General features: G+C 41.3%; 1 protein-coding gene across 2 annotated transcripts in view; it reads right to left on the bottom strand.

Moving 5' to 3' along the window:
• GLRA3 (glycine receptor alpha 3) overlaps nucleotides 1-26,931 on the bottom strand; it is a 212,274-nt gene that overhangs the window by 55,460 nt on the left and 129,883 nt on the right. For both annotated transcript variants that reach the window (XM_075611143.1, XM_075611154.1), the window contains exon 5: nucleotides 6,767-6,849. In XM_075611143.1, the coding sequence (XP_075467258.1) occupies nucleotides 6,767-6,849 (83 nt within the window). The remainder of the gene's footprint in view (nucleotides 1-6,766; nucleotides 6,850-26,931) is intronic.

Raw genomic sequence — 26,931 nt, 5'->3', positions numbered from 1 at the left:
CTTCTTGTGCTCCCTCTCATACAGAGTCACCTGGCTTCTAAGCTCCACCTCCAGAGATGCTCTTGTGACGCTCAACGTGACCTTCAGCTGCTCATGCTGCTCAGCGAGTACACACTGGGTACACAGACGCTTCTGCTGAACTTTTACTTTATTAGCATCCAGGATAATTTCTTCCTGCAGGACCCACTGCTTCTCCTTGGCCTCCTGTAGATGCACACGCAGCTCTTGCAGCTGGCTCTGCAGCATATGCTCTGCTTGTGTATGCTGCTCTAGGGAGAGGCATTATTTTTCCAGCATTCTCTCAGCATTCTGCAGTGCTGCCTGTACTTCTAAATTTTCCATGGACAATTGTTCTGTCACTTTTTCTGGTTGGTGAAGCTTCTCCTTTCCTTCACTAGCCTGGTCAGACAAATCAGAATTGTCTTCTTTCAGACTTACATTTTCTCTCTTTACTTCTCTAAATCACTCAGGGCATACTTATAGGCCTCCTTCATTGTACACAGCTCTGTGTTTAGACCATGGCCCTCTTGGCGAGCTCTGTGCTGCGAGCGTGAACCTCTTTATGAGAGACTTCAAACTTTCTATGGCAATTGCGAATCTCTTGCAGTGCTTCGCAATATTTCTGTTTCAGGTTAGCAATTAGTCTGTCAGACTTGTTCTGCTTTCCATCCATGGCTGCTGCCACAATGGTTGCCCTTTCCAGACTGGCCATCACCTCCTCCAACTCACTCCGTAAGAGACTCTCTGTTTTTTTCAAAGTCTCATACTCATATTCATGTATAGCTTGGAGTATAAAACTCTGTAACTCAGCATTAGCCTCCTGTACCTTGGCGTTCGCTTCTCACTCCTTATTCAATTGTTCCCACAGGACTTCATAATCATGGTGGGCAGTTTGGAGTGCTGAAATTAAGGCCTCTCTATCCTTGATCAAGGATTCAGCTTCCCTTTGCTCCTCCTTTTTCTTTGCCCCCATTCCCGTGACGATTCCGCCCATCACTTCTGCCTGCAGCACATCTCGGTGCCTTTCTGACGCATGTTGTCCTGACATTGCAGACTCAAGTGGTTCAGTCACTTCCTCTGTGACTTGATAAATACTTTTCTTTTTTTTCTTCTTTCTCTTTGCTTTATTAGATCCAGAGACATCAGTAGTGCTGGGCACACACTCACTGGTATCAGCTTCCACATCTTCCTTACGCTCACAACGTGATGCTTGCTTTTGCAGCTGTGGGAAACAGTATTGCTCGTGCTGCTGCTGTTGCAACTGTTTGTATTTGAAAATTTGGGGAGACACTTCTCCCGTGTGCCCTGGTTTATGACAGACCCAGCATACCGACTACTTTAGTAAATCACCTGGTTATCTTCTAGCCATCACGGCTCCAAATTCTTTGGCACTGACTCCAAGGTTATGGGATCCTGCGCTCTTGACGCTGGTCACTTTTGCAGCTTCCCTCTGCAGGTATGGCTCCCTTACTAGGGCCACATATGAGTCATCATCATCGTATGGCCTGAACAGACACTTTGCATAATATATATTAGCCACAGGGGGGGGCACCAAATAATTCACTACTTGCAAAATAAATAATGAAGGAGAGCTGCCATCAGGAACACTCTACGCATTCATCCACTCTGGGATGAAGCCCACCTAAAGGGTGACACGCGTATAATGCGTAGTTATGCGAAGGACAGGTGCTTTACTCTGGCTCTATATGGACTGACCTTCATCATTCTGAGCTGAGTATTTCTTAGCCTTTAAACAGGGGCTTTTTTACTATCAGGACTGGTTCATCCTTCTGTTTTGTGGTACTTGCTGGTACAGCTAAACCCCGTTATAACGCGCCTCGCTATAACGCGAATCGGTTATAACGCGGTCTGAGCATGGCTCCCGAATTGAAAGCCTCCATTTTGCCGGCTTACCTGCATCTCAAATTTTCCATTTTGCTGCCTTACACTCACCTCTTACAGCTTCCTGTCCACGTGCTCATCATCTCTGTGCTCATCATCTCTCTGCACTCTTCCTGCTGTCCACGTGCTCATCTCTCTGCCCGTCGTGTGCCATCGGGGTTTTTTTTTTCAAACATTCAATTCAATGCTTTATTGACTACCAGACACAGACACAAATAAACATTAATACATTTTGTACAAAACACATGCAGGGATTGAACTCGGGACCTTCTGATACCAATGCCTTGCCTCTTACCTCTACACCATAGGCTTGGTGTGACAAGACAGAACCTATAAATATATTTATCCTCTACAACACAAGGTACATGTCAATGTGAAATCTTAAGTCTATTTCTAGCTGTCTATGACATCACACAGTTCTGTAGTCTAGTGGAAGAACTCTTACCAACATATGCAAGGGTCCTGGGTTCAATTCCTGTATGAAATGGTATAATTAACTTTTTTAATAAATTATTATTTTAATTATGTTGTATAATTTATAAATATATAATTCTTTATTATTCTTTATTAAATAATAATTATTCATTAATCAATAATGATGTATTAATAATAATTCATTATTAACCATTCTTTATGATTAATTATGTATTATTAATAAGTATGTGTGTGATGTCATAGACAGCCAGAAATAGGCTTAAGATTTCACATTGACATGTACCTTGTGTTGTACAGGATAAATATATTTATAGGTTCTGTCTTGTCACACCAAGCCTATGGTGTAGAGGTAAGAAGCAAGGCATTGGTATCAGAAGGTCCCGAGTTCAATCCCTGCATGTGTTTTGTACAAAATGTATTAATGTTTAATTGTGTTTGTGTCTGTGTCTGGTAGTCAATAAAGCATTGAATTGAATGTTTGAAAAAAACAATGGCATACGACGATGAGCAGAGCAGAGAGATATGAGCACGTGGACAGCAGGAAGAGGAGAGCACTGGTAAGGCGGCAAAATGGAGGAGATTTAAATCTGGAATGAGGAAGCTCCAGAGCTGATGCCGGTGAAATTTTAACGCGACCCAGGTTGTAACGCGGTCTTTGGGTTGTGGACCCCAAGGACCGCGTTATAACGGGGTTTAGCTGTATTTGTCTAGCTTTTGCATGGGAGCAGCATTTTTTGTATCCCCCAGTGCCATAAACATGGATGTTTTCAGGCACCTATGTATACATTTTGTACTATTTAAGATAATTTTTCTCTTACATGTGACTGTTTTGCATTGGGTATGAGTTTTTTTAATTCTTTGTTCTCCCCTCTCTCTTCTCTGGTCACATTTTTTCATGTGTGTATTTTTTAGTACATATAAGTTTATTCTATTATATCTTCTCTCCTTTTTGTTATATACAGTATATTTCTTTTGAGTTTAGATTATTATTTTCTAAACTTTTAGTGGATAGAGGAATTTAGGGAGTTTTCTGCCTTTAGACCTTATTTGTACCTTCCAATTTTTCTTTAACTATTTTAGTTATTGTTTATACAGTAGAGGCAACTCTTATTCGAACAAAAACCAGTGGCAATTCCCCAAAAAACCCAGGAAACACCCAGGTACATTCTGAATACATGCCTTAAACTTTCCTTAAACTAGCCCCAGCATTTCTGCATTGATTAATGGCCTATCAGATTAACAGCGGGGGTCCCTGGCAGTCCCATTCAAACTGAATTGGACTGCCAGGGATCCCTGCTGTGTTAATCCTATGGGTCGTTAGTCAATGCAGAAATGCCTTAAACGTGCCTGAAACTAGCCCAGAACATACCCAGCACATACCCAGCACATACCCAGAATGTAACCCGGCTAGTTTACGGCAAATGTTAGAATAAACGTTGCCTCTATTGTAGATAGGTTTATTATCTTGGTCTATTAGTGGAGCTTTACAGTCATTTGCTTACAGATGTTTTGTATATTGTATGCAATTTTTTCCTTGCTAATTATTGAGATTTGCTGCCATCAGTGTTTGTATGTTTTTAATGTTAGTGTGATCTCCTGCATTTAATTAAAACCATTTTCCATTTTTCTATATTGACTATTGTACCTTGTTTTGTTGCATGTTTTATTGATAAGTAGGTTTATTTGAATGCTATCTTAGGGATCTTGTTAGTCTTTTGTGTGTTTATGTATATATGGATAGATAGATAGATAGATAGATAGATAGATAGATAGATAGATAGATAGATAGATAGATAGATAGATAGATAGATAGATAGATAGATAGATAGATAGATAGAATTATGGTTGTACAGTAAATCAAGTTTGTAAATTAATAAATGTTCTTGCCTATAGCTCAGGAAGGCATTGTGTTTATTTCATTTAGGTTAGAGAAAATGCATCTGGGAGAGCTAGGAATACAAAACTGCACCAATAATACAGTAGGTGTACATTTTCATACATCTCATTAAAATATTGCTCTTACTTTCTCCTCCTGTAAACTCCCCCCAAAACGCTCATAATGCATTGGCAATTTGAAGCAAAAAAAATAGAGCAAAGCACTTTGATACATTGACACAGTCACACAGTGTACTGTAACTATGAAATTTGCTCTATTTTTAGTAACGCTCCAGTCTGCAGTGCTTCATACTGTACATATCCCCTTAACCAGCAATCAAGCTACTGTACCAATTAATTTTAAGGCAGCCATATTGGAAACTGATTGAACATGTCACGATATAAACATGAAAGTTTACAACTAGTTTTCTATGATATAATTAATAATATGAATTCCATAATGTCAGAAGCGGTGCGATTGGCCTAAAACTCCCATTAAAGTCATTGAGAGGTTTGTAGCGATCAGTCGCTTCGGGCAATACAGAATTACCCCCCTAAGAATATGCAATTTTATGGTATTAGGATATTCCATTATGTAGTTCTAAGCTTCTTAGCGGCACATTCACAAAACTTCGATAAGTGGCTTATAGTACTATAGATGCCCTTATAGTGCGATATTGCATGTGTTGCTATTCACAAAGCTCCGATAACAGTGCAATATCACACAATAATGGCTTTTTATAGTACTATAACACTCTGGCAAAAAAAGCCATATGATAATCAAAAAAATGCCCAAAACCGCAATTTTTGCCAGAATTGCAATTCAAAGCAGTGAAAAGCATATCATACTTTAAAAACTTGCAATATTTTCTCGCCAGCTACAAGCTGGTGCTAAAGATATTGCATGATGCATAAAAGCAGTTTCTTTTAGTTTTACTGCACAACATTGATACTGGTGGCCGGCGGGGAGGCCCGTGGGGACACCCAGAGACCTGCATGGAGTCTCTGTAGACCTGCGGGAACCCGCAGAGATCCGAGGGTCCCCGCAGGTTCCCTTGGGTCCCTTGGCTGTTCCCGCGGCCCCACATCTCTAGGGGGCCCCATGGGTATCCACATCGCCAGGGGACCTGGGGGTCCCCGCGGTTCTCCTGGGGTCCCCACTGGCCTCCGGTATCACTCCTGTGATGTAAAAATAAAATTCAGCCAGTTTCATTACCTTAGTGGCTAACCGCTCAGCTAATAAAAGGGTTAAATAGCAGGCACTGCATAGTTGTTGGTACAAGGGGTGGGTGAAGCTTGTAGTTGCCTCAGGGTGGGTGTTCAGGCCTTGCGGGAGGGTGGCAGTAGAGGTTAACCCCTTCATTACCTTAGCGGAGGTAACCATTAAGGTAACAACAGAAATGGCTAAAAGTGCTATTAACCAAAGATATCTAATAGCGCTTTTCCACATTAAAAAAAAAAAATACAGTGCAATACATAAATACAACCCCCCTACTCACCCCAACACATACAGTGCAGAAATGGGCAAAATTACTATTATTCAGATATGAATAATCCTGCATTTGCCCATTAAAAATTAAACCAGCCAGCATAAAGTAAATAAAAGTTACACTTAGCACTGCCAGGTTAAAGGCACTCATCACCGCCTCCCCCCCCCGTCCTTGTCCTTCATTGGCAGGAACATTTCAATAAAAAACCAACTAATGGCCACTAAACCCTTAATCACCTTAGCAGTTATTAACCACTACACTAATTAAGGGGATAACCCCTGTCCCCTGCTCGCACATGAGATACTGGCACCCCATACCGGGGCTTGTACCTCAGGAAGCAGGGGGTCCCCAAGGATGAAATTAATGCAGTTTAGCTCATGAGACCCCCTGCTCCCATACACTATTATTAAAATTAATATTTAACTGCACGATCGCCTGTAAGAGCCAGGCATGGAGACGCAGCGTCTCCGGTAGCTCTTCCAGGCTGCAGTTTAAACAAACAGATTCAGTGCGATAGGACTTATAATAATAAAAAAATAAAACAAGTAGTACGATCTTGCATTTTTTGACCGCACTTTAAAAAAATTGTGTTTCTTCTTAGTGAATACAATTTTGACACACATGTTTTAGTGTGCGGTAAAACAATGCAATGTCGCTCTGCAATGCACTGATTTTATCGAGGTGTCGTGAATAAGCCCCTTAATCTTGTACATTTTAATTAAAAGGAAAGTTCAAAGAGAAGTATTGGAATAACTTTCAAAGTAAGGACGCTGGCCTGGGAACCCAGCTTGTGATCTGTGTGACCTGATAACCTGACCTCTAAAAATATTACGCTATACACTTACCAGTGCAATGATGAGCCATTAATATATTTTTTTTTTATCAAACATTCTTTTTGTCAAATAAATAAACAATATGATTATAATTCCACAGAAAAGGATGCTACCAATTAGTTAGATGATGTCAAGTACATGTAGTTTATGCAACATCGTTATCTCTAGTTCTATATAAATGTATGCAATATAATTTAAAGTATTCATTCATTTTTACCACATCTCACTTACAGCTTTCTAGTTGCATTATACATGTTTGGACATCCATAGGAAAATTCTTCAGATCCATTGGACAAGACAACGTTAGGGTCAGTCTAAAATGAAACAAGAAGTAAAATAAATTATTTCATTTGTAAAATATCTGTGTTTTAGTAGCACCAAGTCAGATGTAATTTTGGTAATATACTGTAATTCTCATTCTATTTAGAGAACATGAATATAGTGTTGTCTATTTATTCTAAGTAAGACTACCAAGAGGAAACTGTTGTTGTAATATAAACAAATATACATTACCTGGAAAATATCTGTTCAGACATACAGTACAGTATTTATCAAATATTTTTACATTTTTCTCAAAATAAATTTACCAAATATTAGCAAATAATGGACATATTTTAATATTTGTTAAATAAGGGTCACAGTGGTGTTAAAGGTACAACACCCTCCAAACAGTTGGGAAAATACAGAAATTTCCATGCAAATATTTTGTTACATGAAAAAATGATATGCATCAGATATGTATTAAATGGTTCCATTTAAGGGTAACATTTATAAATGTTACAGACTGCATCTGTGAGATTTATGGAGCAAGGAAAGTGGTATTTTCCTTAGTTTCATTATACTGGTAACATGCAACACATTTTAGATACCCAAAGATCCCCGTGGAAATGTATTTTCCACAGATTTTCCACACCACCCTGAATGTGTCAATTATATTTAAAACTAGAGATGGGCGATCTTTTTTGGCAGATTTTAAACGACCTCGGATTGGACGTATCCTTTGGCACGAAGATATCCGAGGATCAATACCAAAATCTGTCCCCCACATGGTTTTTATGTTTTTTTAATGGTTTGAAGCAGGGGCTTCAGAGCTAAAACACGTTGATTATCCGTTCTGGGGACCTTATGGTGAACCATCTGTATTTGCTCTCGTGAAGTCTTCTCTTTATGGTAGACTTGGATAATTATATGCCTGCCGTTTGGAGAGTGTTCTTCACTTGGCTGGATCTTGTGAAGGGGTTTTTCTTTACCATGGAAAGGATCCTACGATCATCCACCACTGTTGTCTTCCGTGGACATCCAGGCCTTTTTGTGATGCAGAGCTCACCAGTGCGTTCTTTTTTTCCTCAGAATGTACCAAACTTTTATTTGACCACTCCTAATGTTCCTGCTACAGTATCTCTCTGATGGATTATCTTTTTTTTGCAGCCTAAGGATGCCCTGTTTCACTTGCATTGAGAGCTCCTTTGACTGCATATTGTGGGTTCACAGCAACAGCTTCCAAATGCGAATGCCACACCTGGAATCAACTCCAGACCTTTTACCTGCATAATTGATGATGAAATAACGAAGGAATAGCCCACACCCGTCCATGAAACAGCTTTTGAGTCAATTGTCCAATTACTTTTGGTCCCTTGAAAAAGAGGGGCTACATATTTAAGAGATGTAATTCCTAAACCCTTCCTCCAATTTGGATGTGAATACCCTCAAATTAAAGTAGAGACTACACTTAAAGCCCATATTCATTATTTAACTGTAACTTGAATTTATTTTGGTACACAGCCGAAATAACAAAACTTGTATCAGTGTCCAATTATTTCCGGACCTAACTGCATATATATATATATATATACAGCTCAACCCCGTTATAGCGCAATTCGCTAAATTGAGGATCCGCTTCTAATGCGATGTGAGCTTGGTGCCCGTTTTTTCAAAAAGCAAAATAAACAAAATGTTTTTTTTTTAAAGCCTTATTACACACACAATACTCCCCTGCACATCACATTCCATCCCCTTGCCGATCACATCCCTCCTTCCTGCACATCACTCCCCACCCATCATATCCCCCTTCCTGCACATCACCCCCCCCCCAGTCTACGCATCACCCCCCCTGCACATCACATCCCATCCCTCCCTGCCCATCACATCCCCCCTTCCTGCACATCACATGCCCCGGCATGTACATCACCCCCCCAGCCTGCAAATCACCCCCCTGCAAATCACATCCCATCCACCCCTGCCCATCACATCCCCCCTTCCTGCACATTACATCCCCTGCCTGCACATCACACCCCATACACATCCCATCCCACTCCCCCCCACCCATCACATCCCCCCTTCCTGATCATCACCACACACACGCATATACACACACATACACACACACACCTCTCCCTCCCACCTTGTACCTCCACTTGGGGGGAGAAGAGAAGGGAGCTTGTTTCTGCCTGGCTTCTCTTGACTCTGTGAGATCCCCCCCCCAACTCCACCCCCTCTCGCAGACTCAAAGCTTCTCTGCACAGCACACAGATCGGCTGCTGGTGCTTCAGGTAAGTGCTGCATGGGAGGAAGGGGCTGCTGCTGCAATGCCAGGTTCAGGGAGAGCTGGGAGAGTTATTCCAGCTCTCCCTCCTTGGCGGATGCGGACCCACTGATCGCGGCGGCCATTTTTTTAGATCGCAATCCCAGTTATAGTGCGGTCGTATAGGGTGGACCCGAAGGACTGTGTTATAACGGGGTGCAGCTGTATATATATTTTGCCATAGGGCAGGGAATAATCTTTCATGTTTTTTGGGCTTTACATTTTTAGTGGCCATCAGGCTAATATATATATATATATATATATATATATATATATATATATATATATATATATACACAACAGATGACAGAGAAGCCCAATGCTACATCCAACATGACAGAAATACACAGTAAAATACTTATATATTCTCTTGAAGTAGGGTCATTTAGTTTAACCCTTTGGCCAAAGCGTTGTAAGCTTGCGAGCCACGTCAAGGCAGACACCTTTTTTTTGGGCTTTACATTTTTAGTGGCCATCGGGCTAATATATATATATATATATATATATATATATATATATATATATATATATATATATATATATATATATATAAATAATTAAAGGTATTACTTATCCCTGCAGGGATGATGACCCTCCTCCTCATCTTCAAAAGCACCAGCAGATAATTCCAATTAATAATTATATATATATATATATATATATATATATATATATTATTAATTGGAATTATCTGCTGGTGCTTTTGAAGATGAGGAGGGCCATCATCCCTGCAGGGATAAGTAATACCTTTAATTATTTATTTTGGGCATACATATATTGACAATGTGGCTATCTAGGCCCCCATTGAGGGATTAGGAAGCCATGGTGGCAATCAACGGATTAAAAGGCTAGAGTTGTATTCAGTTATTATTTATTGTAATATATATTTTGTGGCCTGCATTTTTATAATGATTCTCTATGTATATATATCCCTATTACTGTGTAGGTGGGGGGAATGGTCTTATTAGCGGTTAATAAAGCATTTAATGGCAATGTTATAACTAGCCACTAAGGTGGCCAAGGGGGGATAAGTAATGTTTTTAAATATTATAAATGTTTTAGTTTATTTTGTTATACCATACCATTGATTGCCAATGGGGATTATAGGGCTATTGCCCATTTCTGTGGTGAAGGGGTGTTTTTTGAGGGGCTTAGGGGTTTGGGGAGGTTAGAGATGAGGGTAGTTACAGGAAGTGGCAGGAGGGGTTACCTTAGTGGCTAATAAAGCATTGCATGGCAATACTTTATTACACACTAAGGTGTCCAAGGGGGGTAGGTAGTGTAGTTGTATGTTTATATTAACCCCTTTGTAGCCCTTTCTGGCCATGGAAACTCATGACTAGATGACCTGTGGGCTACTAAGGGGTTAATATGTACTGTATTTTCTTATCTATTTCAGATTGGATTAGCTTCCCGAGATACTTATCTCCGTAGGTGCTGCCGGTATCACTGCAGTGTAAATGTCTAGGTTATGGATTCCTATTGGCCCACATAACCAGGACATTTAAACATCAGAGAGATACCGGCCCCTCCTTCCAGGGATAAGTATATCGGGATGCAAGGGTCCCTGGAGCTGAAATCAAATTGTTTTTACAGTTTGTTATCCGACACAAGACCTCATGCAGTAAGCAGTGATAAGCCACATATCGACATCTGTTCGGCAAAAAAGACTACTGCGATTCAGTAAGCCCCGAGAAGCTGGTGATAAGAGCAAAAATCACCGGGTTTTTTTTGCCCCCCCCCCCCAAAAAAAAATCAGCAGATGCGCGGCCATAAGCAACTTTAAGGCACTGATCTCCAGTTATTCAAACACGCTCAATTATATAAGCCCTGATCAGCTTATCGTGGTTGATCGCCATTTTAGAATTGAGATTTCTTCTCCAAATCGTCCCGCCAAAAAAAGTTAGCAAGAAGGTGGGGAGAAGCTACCGACGAGCGGCGATATGGCACTTAGAAAATAAAATGCATGTTTCCTACATCGGATTGATGCCGGGGTCTCAGGAGCTGATATCCATTAATATCAGTACCGGAGACCACCGGCATGAATCAGATGCATGAAAAATGCATTTACAGGCAACATCATTACCTTAGCGGCTAACCGCTAAGGCAATGAAGCAGTTAAACACCCGTGCCAGGCTTATTGTGGGTAACGGGGGTAGGTGAAGGACCCCGGAAGAAGTCGCGAGTAGAGCGACGAAACGTATGTCGGGTCTTAACCGACATGGTTGCACCTACTGTTTGAAGTTCTTTTCAGTTTGAAAGCGCTTATGTAGCTAGTCAGGACTTTCTGTATAATCTAGCAGGCACAGGCATCATAGCCAGAACTATCATTCATATGTGTCAGCGGATCACAGAACATGCACTAGCGTTTTGCAATACGATTTAAATATACCCACTGCGGTATTGGAGAGACGGGTTCAAAGTCAGTCTTCTGACTGGATTATTTGAAACTGGTAGCGATTTCGTTGTCAGAGGTGTGCAAATGGAATATAAGATCTACATTAGACAGCATAACGGGCTGTCCATTTTGTATGAACGATGTCACGAATTTACCCCAGCAACTCTCAGCCTGATCTTTTTACACATGCATAGCCCTGCTCACTAGAACCAAGATTAACCTCAATTTTAGAGTTTATCTCCACTGACTCCATCAGACGACACTAATAAACATTGTGAAAACAGACAGTCTCTCATGAACACTCACTTATGAGAGAAACGGTTTTCCATCTCTATTCCGAACAGGAACAACGTCTGTGTATATTAAAGTATCATCGCGGAGTTTATCTTGTACAGGGAATATCGCGCATGCGCAGATCATACACCATTAGGCTGAGTCCCCAGTCTTCACTGTGGCACGCGTGCCCGGCGGGGGGGGGGGGCAGCGCGTGCACAGCGCTACACCGCAATCTGCGGTCTGGGGGGAGAGGGAAGGTTTGCGACGGGAGGGGGCGTGGCTGTGGGTTTGCGGGGGCATGGCCATGACGTCCCGCGGCTGGTTCGCCCTTATTGGCTGAACCGCCGGTGGGGGCGTGGCCACGCCTCTGTCGCAGATGTTGAGTTTAAATTCTCCTGCCTCCCTGAAAACCTGTCGCGCACCGCTGGGGAAAGGTGCGCGACAAGGTAGGGAGTGGGACCGGCCGGACTGGGGGGGGCGGTACTTGATAGCACAGCGCATGCCGAGCCGTGCGCTGTGGCAGTCACTGGGGCCGCAGTCTTAGATCACCACTAGGGATCTTTTCACTGCAATACGCGTGGGTTTACTCACCCACTAGATGTCCTTTCTACACATACTTTGTAGTGTTTACAGTGTACCATACTTACTCAGGCAGCTATATGCATTCGTTTATGCATCACTGACCTGCACTATCACTATCTTGGATCACCAGCTATTGGATGATTCATCTCAGGTTAAACGATACACAGGAGATATCCCCTTTTCATAGGATAGATATTTATCTATCCAAGGGAACACTATGACCCTTATGTGAGGAATATACTTTACATTTCCTCTATTGCAGAGACGTCTGCTCACTAGGAGATAATAGTATATATGATCCCTGGTGCTATCTACCTATCTCATTGCACACCAGCTTCACTGGTGTTTTGAGAGTATAGCTGGTCCTGACATCCATCCGCAGAAAGCACTTAGACTATACCCCTCACTGAGTAATTTTGACATCAATATACAGCTGGAATTTCAGCTGGAGGAACCTTATACATGTTTATCCTATTCTTCTGAATTTGGATTCACATTATTATTTTTAACTAATATCACACATCTATGAATAAATTTTATTTTAACTGTCAACTCACAGTCGCACCTTGACCTTATTATATTATAACCATAGGTCTGCAGTGCGCCACTATTTGGGATTCTCGAATGTGTACCCTGTTTTCTCAACAGAGTATACCAACTCTTTATTCTATCTAACCTCTACCAGGCAGCACACAGCAACATACATTAGGGGTTTGAGCGAGGTTCTATATCATTTTGATATGCATGGTCATAAGCAACTTTTCGGCACTGATCGCCTGTTATTCAAACACGCTCAATTCTATAAGCGTTGATCAGCTTATCGTGGTTGATCGCCATTTTAGAATTGAGATTTCTTCTCCAAATCGTCCCGCCAAAAAAAGTTAGCAAGAAGGTGGGGAGAAGCTACCGACGAGCGGCGAGATGGCACTTAGAAAATAAAATGCATGTTTCCTACATCTGATTGATGCCGGGGTCACAGGAGCTGATATCTATTAATATCAGTACCGGAGACCACCGGCATGAATCAGATGCATGAAAAATGCATTTACAGGCAACATCATTACCTTAGCGGCTAACTGCTAAGGCAATGAAGCAGTTAAACACCCGTGCCAGGCTTATTGTGGGTAACGGGGGTAGGTGAAGGACCCCGGAAGAAGTCGCGAGTAGAGCGACGAAACGTATGTCGGGTCTTAACCGACATGGTTGCACCTACTGTTTGAAGTTCTTTTCAGTTTGAAAGCGCTTATGTAGCTAGTCAGGACTTTCTGTATAATCTAGCAGGCACAGGCATCATAGCCAGAACTATCATTCATATGTGTCAGCGGATCACAGAACATGCACTAGCGTTTTGCAATACGATTTAAATATACCCACTGCGGTATTGGAGAGACGGGTTCAAAGTCAGCCTTCTGACTCGATTATTTGAAACTGGTAGCGATTTCGTTGTCAGAGGTGTGCAAATGGAATATAAGATCTACATTAGACAGCATAACGGGCTGTCCATTTTGTATGAACGATGTCACGAATTTACCCCAGCAACTCTTAGCCTGATCTATTTACACATGCATAGCCCTGCTCACTAGAACCAAGATTAACCTCAATTTTAGAGTTTAACTCCACTGATGCCATCAGACGACACTAATAAATATCGTGAAAACACACAGTATCTCATGAACACTCACTTATGAGAGAAACGGTTTTCCATCTCTATTCCGAACAGGAACAACGTCTGTGTATATTAAAGTATCATCGCAGAGTTTATCTTGTACAGGGTTTATTGCGCATGCGCAGATCATACACCATTAGATCACCATTAGGGATCTTTTCACTGCAATACGCGTGGGTTTACTCACCTACTAGATGTCCTTTCTACACATACTTTGTAGTGTTTACAGTGTACCATACTTACTCAGGCAGCTATATGCATTCGTTTATGCATCACTGACCTGCACTATCACTATCATGGATCACCAGCTATTGGATGATACATCTCAGGTTTAACGATACACAGGAGATATCCCCTTTTCATAGGATAGATATCTATCTATCCAAGGGAACACTATGACCCTTATGTGAAGAATATACTTTACATTTCCTCTATTGCAGAGACGTCTGCTCACTAGGAGATAATAGTATATACGATCCCTGGTGCTATCTACCTATCTCACTGCACACCAGCTACACTGGTGTTTAGAGAGTATAGCTGGTCCTGACATCCATACTCAGAAAGCACTTAGACTTCACCCCTTACTGAGTAATTTTGACATCAATATACAGCTGGAATTTCAGCTGGAGGAACCTTATACATGTTTATCCTATTCTTCTGAATTTGGATTTGCATTATTATTTTTAACTAATATCACACGTCTATGAATAAATTTTATTTTAACTGTCAACTCACAGTCGCACCTTGACCTTATTATATTATAACCATTGGTCTGCAGTGCGCCACTATTATATATTTGGGATTCTCGAATGTGTACCCTGTTTTCTCAACAGAGTATACCAACTCTTTAGTCTATCTAACCACTCCCAGACAGCACGCAGCAACATACATTAGGGGTTTGAGCGAGGTTCTATATCATTTTGAGATGCACGGCCATAAGCAACTTTTTGGCACTGATCGCCAGTTATTCAAACACGCTCAATGCTATAAGCCCTGATCAGCTTATCGTGGTTGATCGCCATTTTAGAATTGGGATTTCTTCTTCAACTCGTCCCGCCAAAAAAAGTTAGCAAGAAGGTGGGGAGAGAAGCTACCGACGAGCGGCGAGGTGGCACTTAGAAAATAAAATGCATGTTTCCTACATCGGATTGATGCCGGTATCTCAGGAGCTGATATCCATTAATATCAGTACCGGAGACCACCAGCATGAATCAGATGCATGAAAAATGCATTTACAGGCAACATCATTACCTTAGCGGCTAACCGCTAAGGCAATGAAGCGGTTAAACACCTGTGCCAGGCTTACTGTGGGTAATGGGGGTGAGTGAAGGTGCTATTTGGCCCTCAGTGGGAGTTTAGGCCTTGTGGCGGGGTTGCGGTTGGACTTAACCCATTCATTACCTTAGCGGTTAATACCGCTAAGGTAATGAAAGGGGTTAACCCTCCAGCTACCCACCTGGTAGGCCTAAACACCCCTCCTTGGGGTTACTACCCCCTTCACCCACCACCGCTACCCACAATAAAAAACAATACACACACAACAGCCCTACTACCCACCTCCTAAGCTCCCAATAAACCATTACAATATCTAATAAACACCAATACACAACCCACCCCATGTTTTATTTTTTTACACACACGATTAATACCCCAGGCCAGCGGGGGTCCCCGGGTGGTCCCGATGGGTGTCCGCAGGCCACTACAGTGCACCCAGGGGGTACCCACAGGTGTCTGGTGACCTTTGGGTGGTCCCCGCTGGACTCCGTGGGTCTCCAGGTAGTCCCCATGGGTCACTGCTGGCCCCAACGGGGTCCATGGGTAGTCCCCACAGGAGTTCCCGGGTCATCCCTACAGGTGTGTGGAGGACCTTGTGTGGTCCCCGCATGTCCCCGGGACCCCACAGCTGTGGGACCCCCGGTTCATCCCCGCAGGTGTCCCCTGTGGGTCCTCAGGTGGTCCCCATGGACGTCCGAGGGTCCTCAGGTGATTATTTGCCCATTATTAAACATAACTGTAGCCATGCAGCATAAATCAAGTAAATAAAAACAGTTCTACTTACCCCTGGCAATGTGAAGGGCGTCCTTGTCAGCTTACTGCAAGGCCATGTCCTCCGATGTCAGCAAGAATACATAATAAATACAATCTAATGGCCCCTAGACCCTTAATCATCTTGGCGGTTAACAACCGCTATAGTAATTAAAGGGTTAACCCACCATGCCCTGCTACCCACCTGGGAGGCCTAACACCCACCCCGGACCCACTATGCCCACCCTTCCCCCATTCATTGGTACATTGGGTACATCATGCTCATATAATATGGGGATGATTTCTCACGAACTGGTGAAGGAATAAAAAAACTGGTAGTGTTAGGATTTTGCGAACTGGGTCTGCCTTGTTGTGGCTTGCAAGCTTACAATGCTTTGGCCAAAGGGTTAAACTAAATTACCCTTTTTCAAGAGAATATATACAGTAAGTATTTTACTGTGTATTTTTGTCATATTGGATGTAGCATTGGGCTTCTCTGTCACTTGTTGTATACATTTGCCACGCTCAATAGCTCTCCTTTTTGACACTTATATACATATATATTTTGTGGGGGCTCAGGGGTTCCCAAAAAGAGCTTGCTGGGGTTCTGTGTGTTGTTTCTTGAAGAAGCTCTCCAGGTGCTTTCCTTTTTTGTCTGTAGCAGCTAATTAGGTTGGACATCCATTGACTGACTGAAGAGCTGCATTCAATGTTGGGTTAATTTTGATCAAATATGGCCAATTCACTATCAATGTGCTTAAATGCCTCACTCAATGGTTTTGTTGTAAAGGCTTAATGTGGAGGAGTCTCTTCAACAGATTGGTGGGCCTCTTCATCATCTGCAACGTTTTCCTGTTCCAATTGCAGAAGGTACTCATTGCTTAACTCCTTAGAATGTGATGCCAGCAAGTCATTAATATCCTCTGTTTCCACCGCTAAGTTGAGATCTTTGCCCATTTGCAAACAGTTTAAGTAATCTTTGCCATTTTCACGGTAAAGCCTTGGAAATCAGAGAAAAAATCATAGAACAATTTGCACAAAACACCATTCAAATTTGATTGTTTCCAACTCATTCCATGCCTCACCAATGTTTTTCACTGCATGGAGAATTTTGAAACCGTTCCAAAACTCTTTAAAGGTTGGACTGCCTTCCTCATAAGTTACCCTGATTTGCCCAAGATAGTAACCCTTGAAAGAAGCAATAAGCCCCTGGTCCATAGGCTGGATTAATGAGGTGGTGTTGGGGGACATAACACCCCCATGATGTTTGGCTGCAAGTCATCCAGGGACATAGAATGGCCATTGTCCAGGAGGAGCAATGCTTTACAAGCAAGATTATTATTCTTGCAATATAATTCCACAACAGGCACAAAATGGTGTTGGACCAGTCCTCAAAAAGGCAAATGCGTAAGTTTGTCCTTGGCAGATTTAAACCCAGATTTAAAATGTTTCCCCTTCTGCAATGTAGGTTCTACTGGACATGTTCTTTCAGTATAGCCCAGTCTAATCTACATTGAACACTAGAGGAGCACAATAGCCACCATCCTCTATTATTTTTCCAATTCATCAGATCATTTTTTAGCTGCCTCATCAGCACTAGCAACTTCACCAGTCACTTTAATGTATGGCAAGTTTGCCATATTGTTTAAACACATAAACCAACCCATACTTGCAAAAGGAGGAGCACAAGTATTATGTACAGTCTTCCACAAATCTTAGGCTAATTATTTTCCATGCTGCATACTCAATAAGGGCATTTAATTATAGTCTTACTGATACATTGCGTCGTAGGAGTAGGTTTTGGCTCAACTGGTTTCTGCTTTACTGAGCAGTTCCTTGGAGGTGTATAGCTACTACCTTCAGGATAGAGTCCCTACCAATTCTACAATTAGCATAAAGGTATTATACACCTCATTGCCAGTCTCCACATCACCCTCCACTGAAGAGCAGGTGAGTGTTTATGGCTTGTTAGAAAGAAAAGATACGTGTACGTTTTAATATTTCACACTAGGGTATTTGTGCACCCACAATTCACCTTTATAATAAGGGAACACTGATACTGGCTTCGGCCAGCTTTTAATTGAACTAAATCACAAAAGCACATGCTTCATTTATTTAACCCCTTCATGGTATTTTCACATATTTCACAAAGTTTAGTCCATGGGACAGTAAGAAATTGCATATATTCAGTGTAGGTACCTTGATGAGTTTGACAGGCATGAATCATGTTTTAATCAAAAGATGCAACCAAATGACTCCTTCATCACACAGACAGGTTCTAAACATAAACATGTCACTAGTAGATTTCTGGCTCAAATTTGTAGGAGTGCAGGATCTGTGTTTGTTTTCCTTACTTGCAGTGAATGTTTCTTTGGACCCTTTTCCATGCTGCTGTTTAATGTCTTCAAAAAGACTCAAAGCCTTGGCTTGAATTATGGCTAAATTTATTGGCACACAATGCTGGAATTGATCTTTCAGCCATATGATGAGGAGTTTTTCAACCTAAGGCAAGAAGTCCACCACGTTTCCTTATTGTTTTTGCTTGCATAGGAGCTGAGTCCTTAACCTGCTCTAATATTCTGGCATTGTCTTTAAGAATTGTCACAATTGTCATACAATGGATATCCAATGATTGAACAATTTCCGTATTTGACTCTCCCTTCTCTGAACGCCTTATAATGTTACACTACACCTTGAAAGTGACAGGCTTTCTACTATGTTTTTTTTTAGTAGAAATATCACTGGTAGTAGTATTTTTCCTTTTCTCAGAAATGATTAAGGGCAAAAAATGTCTAAAACACTACACACAGTTCACACAGACTGAGCTGACGATTTTGCCGCGCTGAACCTTTTGCGATTTGGCAATTGAACTTGTTCGTCAGCGTGGCGTCATGTCGGCTATGAGTGTTGGTTAGTGCTGAAGCAGGTGTTTGGGGCCTGAAAACTTCCCATTGGTATGTATTATAAAGCATTGGATATGCTTTTTGTCGAAAAGTGAAAAGTCGGAAAGCAGGGACCGCCTGTATTTATAGATTATTCAATTAAGTATCTAGATGTTCTGTATATTGTATATGTAGATTATAAACATAATTGCCAACCATCTGACTTTGGTTCTACTGAAACTCTATAGAGCCTATTAATTGTACTGTGATCATGGCATTTCCGTGCAAATACATAGATTTTTGCAGAGATTTACATACTGTAATTCATTAGCAGTTCATTAAACTTATTAGTTTAGTAACACAAAAGTCATCAAAACATTCTGCAAATGTGATACTCTCAAGGGAGGTGTAAATACATGTGTAATGAATTTCAGGCAGGCAACAACCTGATAATTGTTGTTGTTTTGATGTTAAACAAAATATCTTAATAGTTCATACACTAACTTGGCATGATAAAAAGGAAGGTTCTGTTTCCTGAAAGTTAACCTAATGCCTTAACCACCATATTCAACCCAAAACCACACAACGCCATTTGTTGGGTAAATTCACCACAAGATATATTAAGAAATAAAAATACCTGGTAATATTAAAGCTAAACCGGTCCAGGTAGCACCTCCATATATAACCAAACGTATACCAGCCACCCACTATACAAGCCCAGTGGGCACATTACACAGGGATCTAGGCAAAAAGCTTAAGGCAAGGACCTCCAAGGTAGTATTTTCTGAAATACTACCAGTGCCATGTGCTACCACAGGGAGACAGTCAGAGATCAGGGAGGTTAATGCATGGCTAAGAAAGTGGTGCAGGAAGGAGGGGTTTGAGTTTTTAGCGCACTGGGACTCCTTTTCTGAGAGGTGCCATCAATATTCTAGGGACGGATTGCACCGCAATGAAGAGGGATTTTCTGTGCTAGGGGGGAGAATGCTAAAAAGGTTGGAGGAGATTTTAAACTAGTGTAGTCATGCCTAACAATGCCTACTGTCATCTCTCCTGCTGGCAATAAGACCTGGTAAGTTACAGGAGTGCCAGCAGTAATTATGGAGGTTTGCCCTCACACCCTGGTGAGGTGCCCTATGTATGGATGGGAGTGGCTACATGTTTTGAGTCCATTGTTAGTGACCTCAGAGATGTGCCTGCCTCCTGAGGTATATAAGGCACTGCACTGCCTAAAGTTAGTGCACGCACGTACGGGAGTAGAAGTGGAAGGTTGAAGTTACAAGTTAAAGGTGCCCCCTAGTGTCGTAACTAGGGGTACCACCAAATCTTTAAGTGAGCTAAGGCCAACTGTTCCAGGGACCTGGAACAGGGGTGATCTCCCTATGGGGAGAGGGAATCCCACTCCATTGGGAGGGCGTACCTTTTGAAGGGAATCACGGAGAATGTGCGGCTGAGAAGTTTCACTGCACAGGGCAGCTCGCCCACCTCTGGTACAATAAAGATGACTTGTAAAAAGGAAACCCCCTGGTGTGAGTTTGCAATTACTCTCCGGGGGCCCTCACCACCTAGAAGGAGTTCCTCATCAGGACCATCTACCTGCATCTGCATAGATCCTGATGAGGTGGAGGCGCTGCACATAATGTGAGTAAGACTCGAACACCCACTACCTCAGATACTGTCTTGCTTGACATCCCCCAATACCATCAAGCGGGAGACTCAGGAGTCCTGTTGCCTACAGGTTCACCATCATACACAGACATGTAACTGGGCTGGATAGACCACAGGGGCCAATGTGGGATCGGGTGGGTCAGACCAGACACGAACACCCGTTACACTAGGATGGAGGGGGGAGGGGAATGAAACAGATAATGAACTAAATTGAATAGAGGAGGATACAAGGTGGTATGGAGGTAGAATGGGGGCAAGTGAGAGTTTGACAAGCAGTGAGACACCCATAGTAAATACAGATAATACTAGAAAACTTCTAAAGACTAAACAAAGTGGGCGCAGAAAGGATGGAGCAGATAAGATAATAGTACAGGCTTTCATTGGATGTGATTTTTGATTTTATTGGGGGAGGCACATTGACTGATAATATATTAATCTGTACCACTTTAGGGTACAGATTAATACATTATTATTACATATTTGGGGGCATTTGTGGCTTGGTATTGCTGTTGGTTTTTTTCATGTCAGTTTCTTAGGTGAATCAGAAAAGGGGGGAAGGGAAACACAAAAATGACTGTGCACCCTAAAAGAATTCACTTATATGCACACCAAACTAGTGTAAAAATTAACTTTTAATAAATTCCTTAAAACATATATTACCAAAGTAATGTGTAATGTGGATTAAAAATGTATTAAATCAGAAATATCTGGCATCCATGTCTTTGATTATTGAATCGTGCTGTCCAAGATGTCTACTTAATAATAGTGGGATACAAGAGACAGGGGATGCTAGAAGTCAGGGTGTTAACCCCTCTGGAGCAACGATGAGACCCAGTAGTGAAATTATATAGTTGTTCATAAGTAGGTGGCCAGCAACTAAAGCTTCCTTGCTGGATGGACCAGCACTGCGCACTGCAATGAAGGCTTAAGTGTGTTAAAGTGCAATAGCCTGGATAGTAAAGCTAGCACATACAGTGTAGGGATAATACAAACACTGCAACATACGTCAGACACAGCAGTGCTGGGGTGAATAGCACATAAAATAACTGTGGAAACACCTCACATAGAGTGCAAGGGAAGCAGGCACACAAACTATGGAAATAAATAAATAAACAGCTAACTACTAGGGTCTATAAGGTTAGAACCAGGAGACTACAGACACTACATTAAAACAGCTCCAAGTAGGAGACTGACAACATTGCGCGTCCAACGCGCGTTTCCCTCCAGCAAAGGAGCTTCTTCAGGGACAAATTTTCTGATTCACTTTTCAGTTCACAGTTTGCACCCATCCTTTTGATTACCTCACTTAAATATTTGATTACATTACTCAATTGGTATGGTCCTGTGATCACTCCCTATCCCTCCGTTGTTTCTAACAGTTTCTTAGGTGGATGTAATTTGTTTGTATTTTTCCTGCTTAATGTAATAAAATGTTTGCGATTGGTGTTCGTTTGTAGTTAATGTTGTATTATGTTGGCTAATGTGTTTTATGGTTCTTTCAGAGATTGTTTGAATGTATTAATTTGTCTTTTAATGTTACATTCCTTAATGTTGTTGTAATTAATTGGTTTGATTGGTTAGTGTTACTATTCATTTTGAGTTGGTTTAGGAATTAATTGGTTTCATTGGTTAATGGTTTAATTAAATAATTGTTGATGTTGTTACTGCTTGTATTGATTGGATTAGCTGGCTACTGTTGTTATTGACTTTGGTTTCAGGTCCGAGGACCCCCTACTTCAGGAGATACAGGCCCATTATGGGGTGCCGGTATCCCCTGCACTTTCAAGCGTCCGCGTCACGTCCGCGTCACGTGACCGGGATATTGAAATTCTGCAGGGGATACCGGCACCCCATAACGGGGCCTGTATCTCCTGAAGTAGGGGGTCCTCGGACCTGAAACCAATGCGGTTCAGCTCCGGAGACCCCCTGCACATCTACACTATAATTAAAATGTAGAAGTAATAACAAATATTCAAGTCCTGGAACATTTGGGTAACAGTGATCATAACATCTCATTTGAAATAAATTATCAAAAAATTGATTTCTTGAGTTCAACAAAGACCTTAAACTTTAGTAAGGCAGATTTTAATAAACTGAGGTCTAGTAGTAATATAATGGGATGATGTTTTTGCAGGGAAAAATGTTGAAGATAAATGGGCAGTCTTTAAAACATTGTTAGAAAAGCACACTTATCAGTGTATACCCTTGGGTAATAAGTATAAAAGAAATAAGTCAAAACCAATGTGGCTAAATAAACAGGTAGGGGAGGAAATGGACAAGAAGAGGAAGGCGTTTAGATTCTTTAAATCAGAAGGGACGGAGACATTGTATCAGAATTATAAGGAATGTAACAAAAATTGCAAAAGGGCAATCAAATTAGCAAAAATGGATAATGAAAAAAGGATTGCAATAGAAAGTAAGGTCAACCCTAAAAAGTTCTTTAAGTACCTTAATAACAAAAAAATGAGAAAAGAAAATATAGGACCCGTTCAGTGTGAGATGGGAAGGCAGATTATTGGAGATAAGGAAAAAGCTGAGGTATTAAACAAATTCTTTGCCTCTGTGTTTACCAGGGTAGAATCAAGCTCAATAGTAGTGCCTCAGGAGGAAGCCACAACCTCCATATTAATGAATAATTGCTTAACTGAGGAAGAAGTTCATAAGCGACTTGAAAAAATTAAAGTAAATAAAGCACCTGGCCCGATGGCATACATCCAAGAGTTCTCAAGGAGTTAAGCTCAGTAATAGCCAAACCATTATATTTAATATTCAAGGACTCCATTTCCATAGGCTCAGTACCACAAGATTGGCGTAAAACAGATGTGGTGCCTATATTTAAAAAGGGAGCTAGATCACAACCGGGAAATTTCAGACCTGTAAGTCTGACTTCAATAGTAGGGAAACTACTTGAAGGTTTAATACGGGATATCATTCAGGAATACTTAATGTAAAACAAAATTATTAATAATAGTCAGCATGGATTTATGAAGGATAGATCTTGCCAAACTAACCTTATTTGTTTCTTTGAGGAGGGACCCCTGCTTTTTAACTTGTTTATTAATGACCTTGAGGTTGGGCTTGAGAGCAAAGTCTCCATCTTTGCTGATGATACTAAATTGTGTAAGGTAATAGAATCAGAACAGGATGTAATTTCTCTTCAGAAGGACTTGGAGAGACTGGAAACCTGGACAGGTAAATGGCAAATGAGGTTTAATACAGATAAATGTAAGGTTATGCATTTGGGATGCAAGAATAAAAAGGCGACTTACAAATTAAATGAGATATATTGGAGGAATCCTTGATGGAGAAGGATTTAGGAGTGCTTGTAGACTGCAGGCTTAGCAATAGTGCCCAATGTCATGCAGTAGCTGCAAAGGCAAACAAGATCTTATCTTGCATCAAACGGGCAATGGATGGAAGGGAAGTAAACATAATTATGCCCCTTTACAAAGCATTAGTAAGACCACACCTTGAATATGGAGTACAATTTTGGGCACCAATCCTAAGAGAAGACATTATGGAACTAGAGAGAGTGCAGAGAAGAGCCACCAAATTAATAAAGGGGATGGACAATCTAGCTTATGAGGAGAGGCTAGCTAAATTAGATTTATTTACATTAGAAAAGAGGCATCTAAGAGGGGATATGATAACTATATACAAATATATTTGGGGACAATACAAGGAGCTTTCAAAAGAACTATTCATCCCACGGGCAGTACTAAGGACTCGGGGCCATCCCTTAAGGTTGGAGGAAAGGAAATTTCACCAGCAACAAAGGAAAGGGTTCTTTACAGTAAGGGCAGTTAAAATGTGGAATTCATTACCCATGTAGACTGTGATGGCAGATACAATAGATTTGTTCAAAAAAAGTTGGACATCTTTTTAGATAGGAAAGGTATACAGGGATATACCAAATAAGTGTACATGGGAAGGATGTTGATCCAGGGATTAATCCGATTGCCAATTCTTGGAGTCAGGAAGGAATTAATTTTTTCCGTTAATGGGGTTTTTTGTTTGCCTTCCTCTGGATCAATAAGTAAGTATAGATCTAGGATAAAGTATCTGTTGTCTAAATTTAGCATAGGTTGAACTTGATGGACCTATGTCTTTTTTCAACCTCATCTACTATGTAACTATGTAACATTACCATCATACATTCAACAGTCTCTACTGGCACCATGTCAGTGACCATACATCACAACCACCTGGCTATACCGGGTCACCCCAACTGACTCACTACCCAAGGGTCCCTACCTGATATAATTCAAATACCCTTCATCTGCTCCCAGCAAATTCTTTTTTTCTCTCCTTCAAATCCTTAGACCTCACTAACACACTTCCAGGCCATCTCAGACTAGTTTGATCATTTGTCTCTTACATTTCTCCATTGCCTCCCAATTAACTGCAGTGCTACAGACTTTCCTCAGGACAATCTCCAATCATACCAAAACTGCTTACCGACATAAGACTACACATCTTGCTAAAACTCTCATACCATTGATCAAATTGGAGCCCAAACCTCTTACAATCTGTATTATCTGTGCCATTTTTTTTAGCCATTAATTTCTGTATACTCTACCACATTACCCTCACCTTATTGCTTCCTATTAAGGAAAACATTGTTCCTCTTACGGGCCCAATGGATAAAGGAAAGGCCCACTGGCTAAGTTGAAAGAGTGGCACCATCAAAAATAACAGAAACATTACACCCACCTGAGTCCTGCTCTGACTCACCACTTACCTCACTTTTAAAGATCCCCAAAATTCTAAAGAGAATACCAACCGGAAAAGATCAGCCTCATCCTGGGACACACAAATCTCATCTAATTTCAGCCAAAAAACAAATTCATCATTAAGTGATGCTTTCTGTCAGGACTTGCCTTACCTTTCATTGCTCCTTTAACCATTTGGCATTCTACAAAGTAATTCACCAAATCTTCCGAACATGACAATTTAATTTTTCTTACAACTTGTAGGCTAGTGGCACAACAAAGACCAACAGTTTCAGGGACATGTAACGTTATCCGGTTCAAATTGCTTGATATCATATAGTTCTATGCTTTCTGTGTATGCACTTGTATGTCCCTGAGACCAGGACTCTGACACTGTCTATGCGATTAGCAGATTCATATTCTTGTACATCAGGTTACACCACAGTAAAGACCTGTCATCCCGTTTTGTACAATTATCAGTCTTTGGTTTCTGGCAGATACTGTGAACAGTGTACAGACTGATCAGTACTTGTGTCTTAGAGCTGTGCTCATAAGATTGAGGTGTGCCTAAAACATAGTGATTATTTTGCTTGGCCATTATTTGTTTTTTTTTGCTCCCAGCAGGTGACAATAGAGACACTGTAATTATTATGAATTTGTCCTTGTTTAGTTCATTGCTGACTTCACAGTGTTTTCTGTCTGACACTACCCAATTCGTATTTTTACTATAGCAGAGGGATCGGTAGTAGGTGGGGTATAAGAGAAATACCACAGGCCCCATGGGTCTGTGGGAACGGGCCTGAAGAAGGGGCATTCCCCCCCGAAATGTTGCCCCCCATCCCTATAGATTACTTGTGCTTTCTGTTGTCTTATAATACCCAGTGTTTCCTTTGTCCTTTCCTCATCCTCTTTCCCTCCCTTCCCTTCCCCAACGTGTGTTCCCTCCCCCATCTTGTGTTCCCTTTCCCACCCTACACCATCCCTCTCACTGCTAACCATTGTGTCTCTTTGTACTGTATATACACATTCTCTAGTGTTGTTTGCATTGCACAAGCTGTAAGGCATCGCTCTTTTTTTGATATACAATATATTTCTTTATTCGTTGGCATAAACCCGTTGTTGTACTATCGTTTATTTCGAGTGCAGGTAATCTCCCCCCCTTTTTCCTAGAACATTGTGTAGGAGGATTAGGATCCCTCCATTATTCCCACGCACCACTAAAACGTTGGACGAGCCATATTTAGCTTTTATTGAATGCTGCCTATACACCATAATTTTTGTGTGTCAATTTAAGATAAAATTCCACATCAGCTAACTTTTGGTCCAACAATACCTTAAAAATATCTTTACCAATCAAGACCATGACCTAGAATTCCACCCTCTAAAATCTTTCACTACAACTGATCACAGATTGCACAGCTTCACATATGCTGCTGAGGGCATGAAAGAATTAATCACCAGTGACGTTTCTTCCTCCACCTACGTATGGACTAAAGATGACCAGAACATTTCCATTCAACTTTATCTATGCCGGAGCCAAGCAATGAAATGGCTCCCACTGAAATTGAGAAAGAGCATCAGCTATAGCATTATTAATCACAGGAAA

This window comes from Ascaphus truei, chromosome 1 (genome assembly GCF_040206685.1).
Source record: "Ascaphus truei isolate aAscTru1 chromosome 1, aAscTru1.hap1, whole genome shotgun sequence".
Taxonomy (NCBI): domain Eukaryota; kingdom Metazoa; phylum Chordata; class Amphibia; order Anura; family Ascaphidae; genus Ascaphus; species Ascaphus truei.
This window is presented reverse-complemented; position numbering and strand designations above follow the sequence as displayed.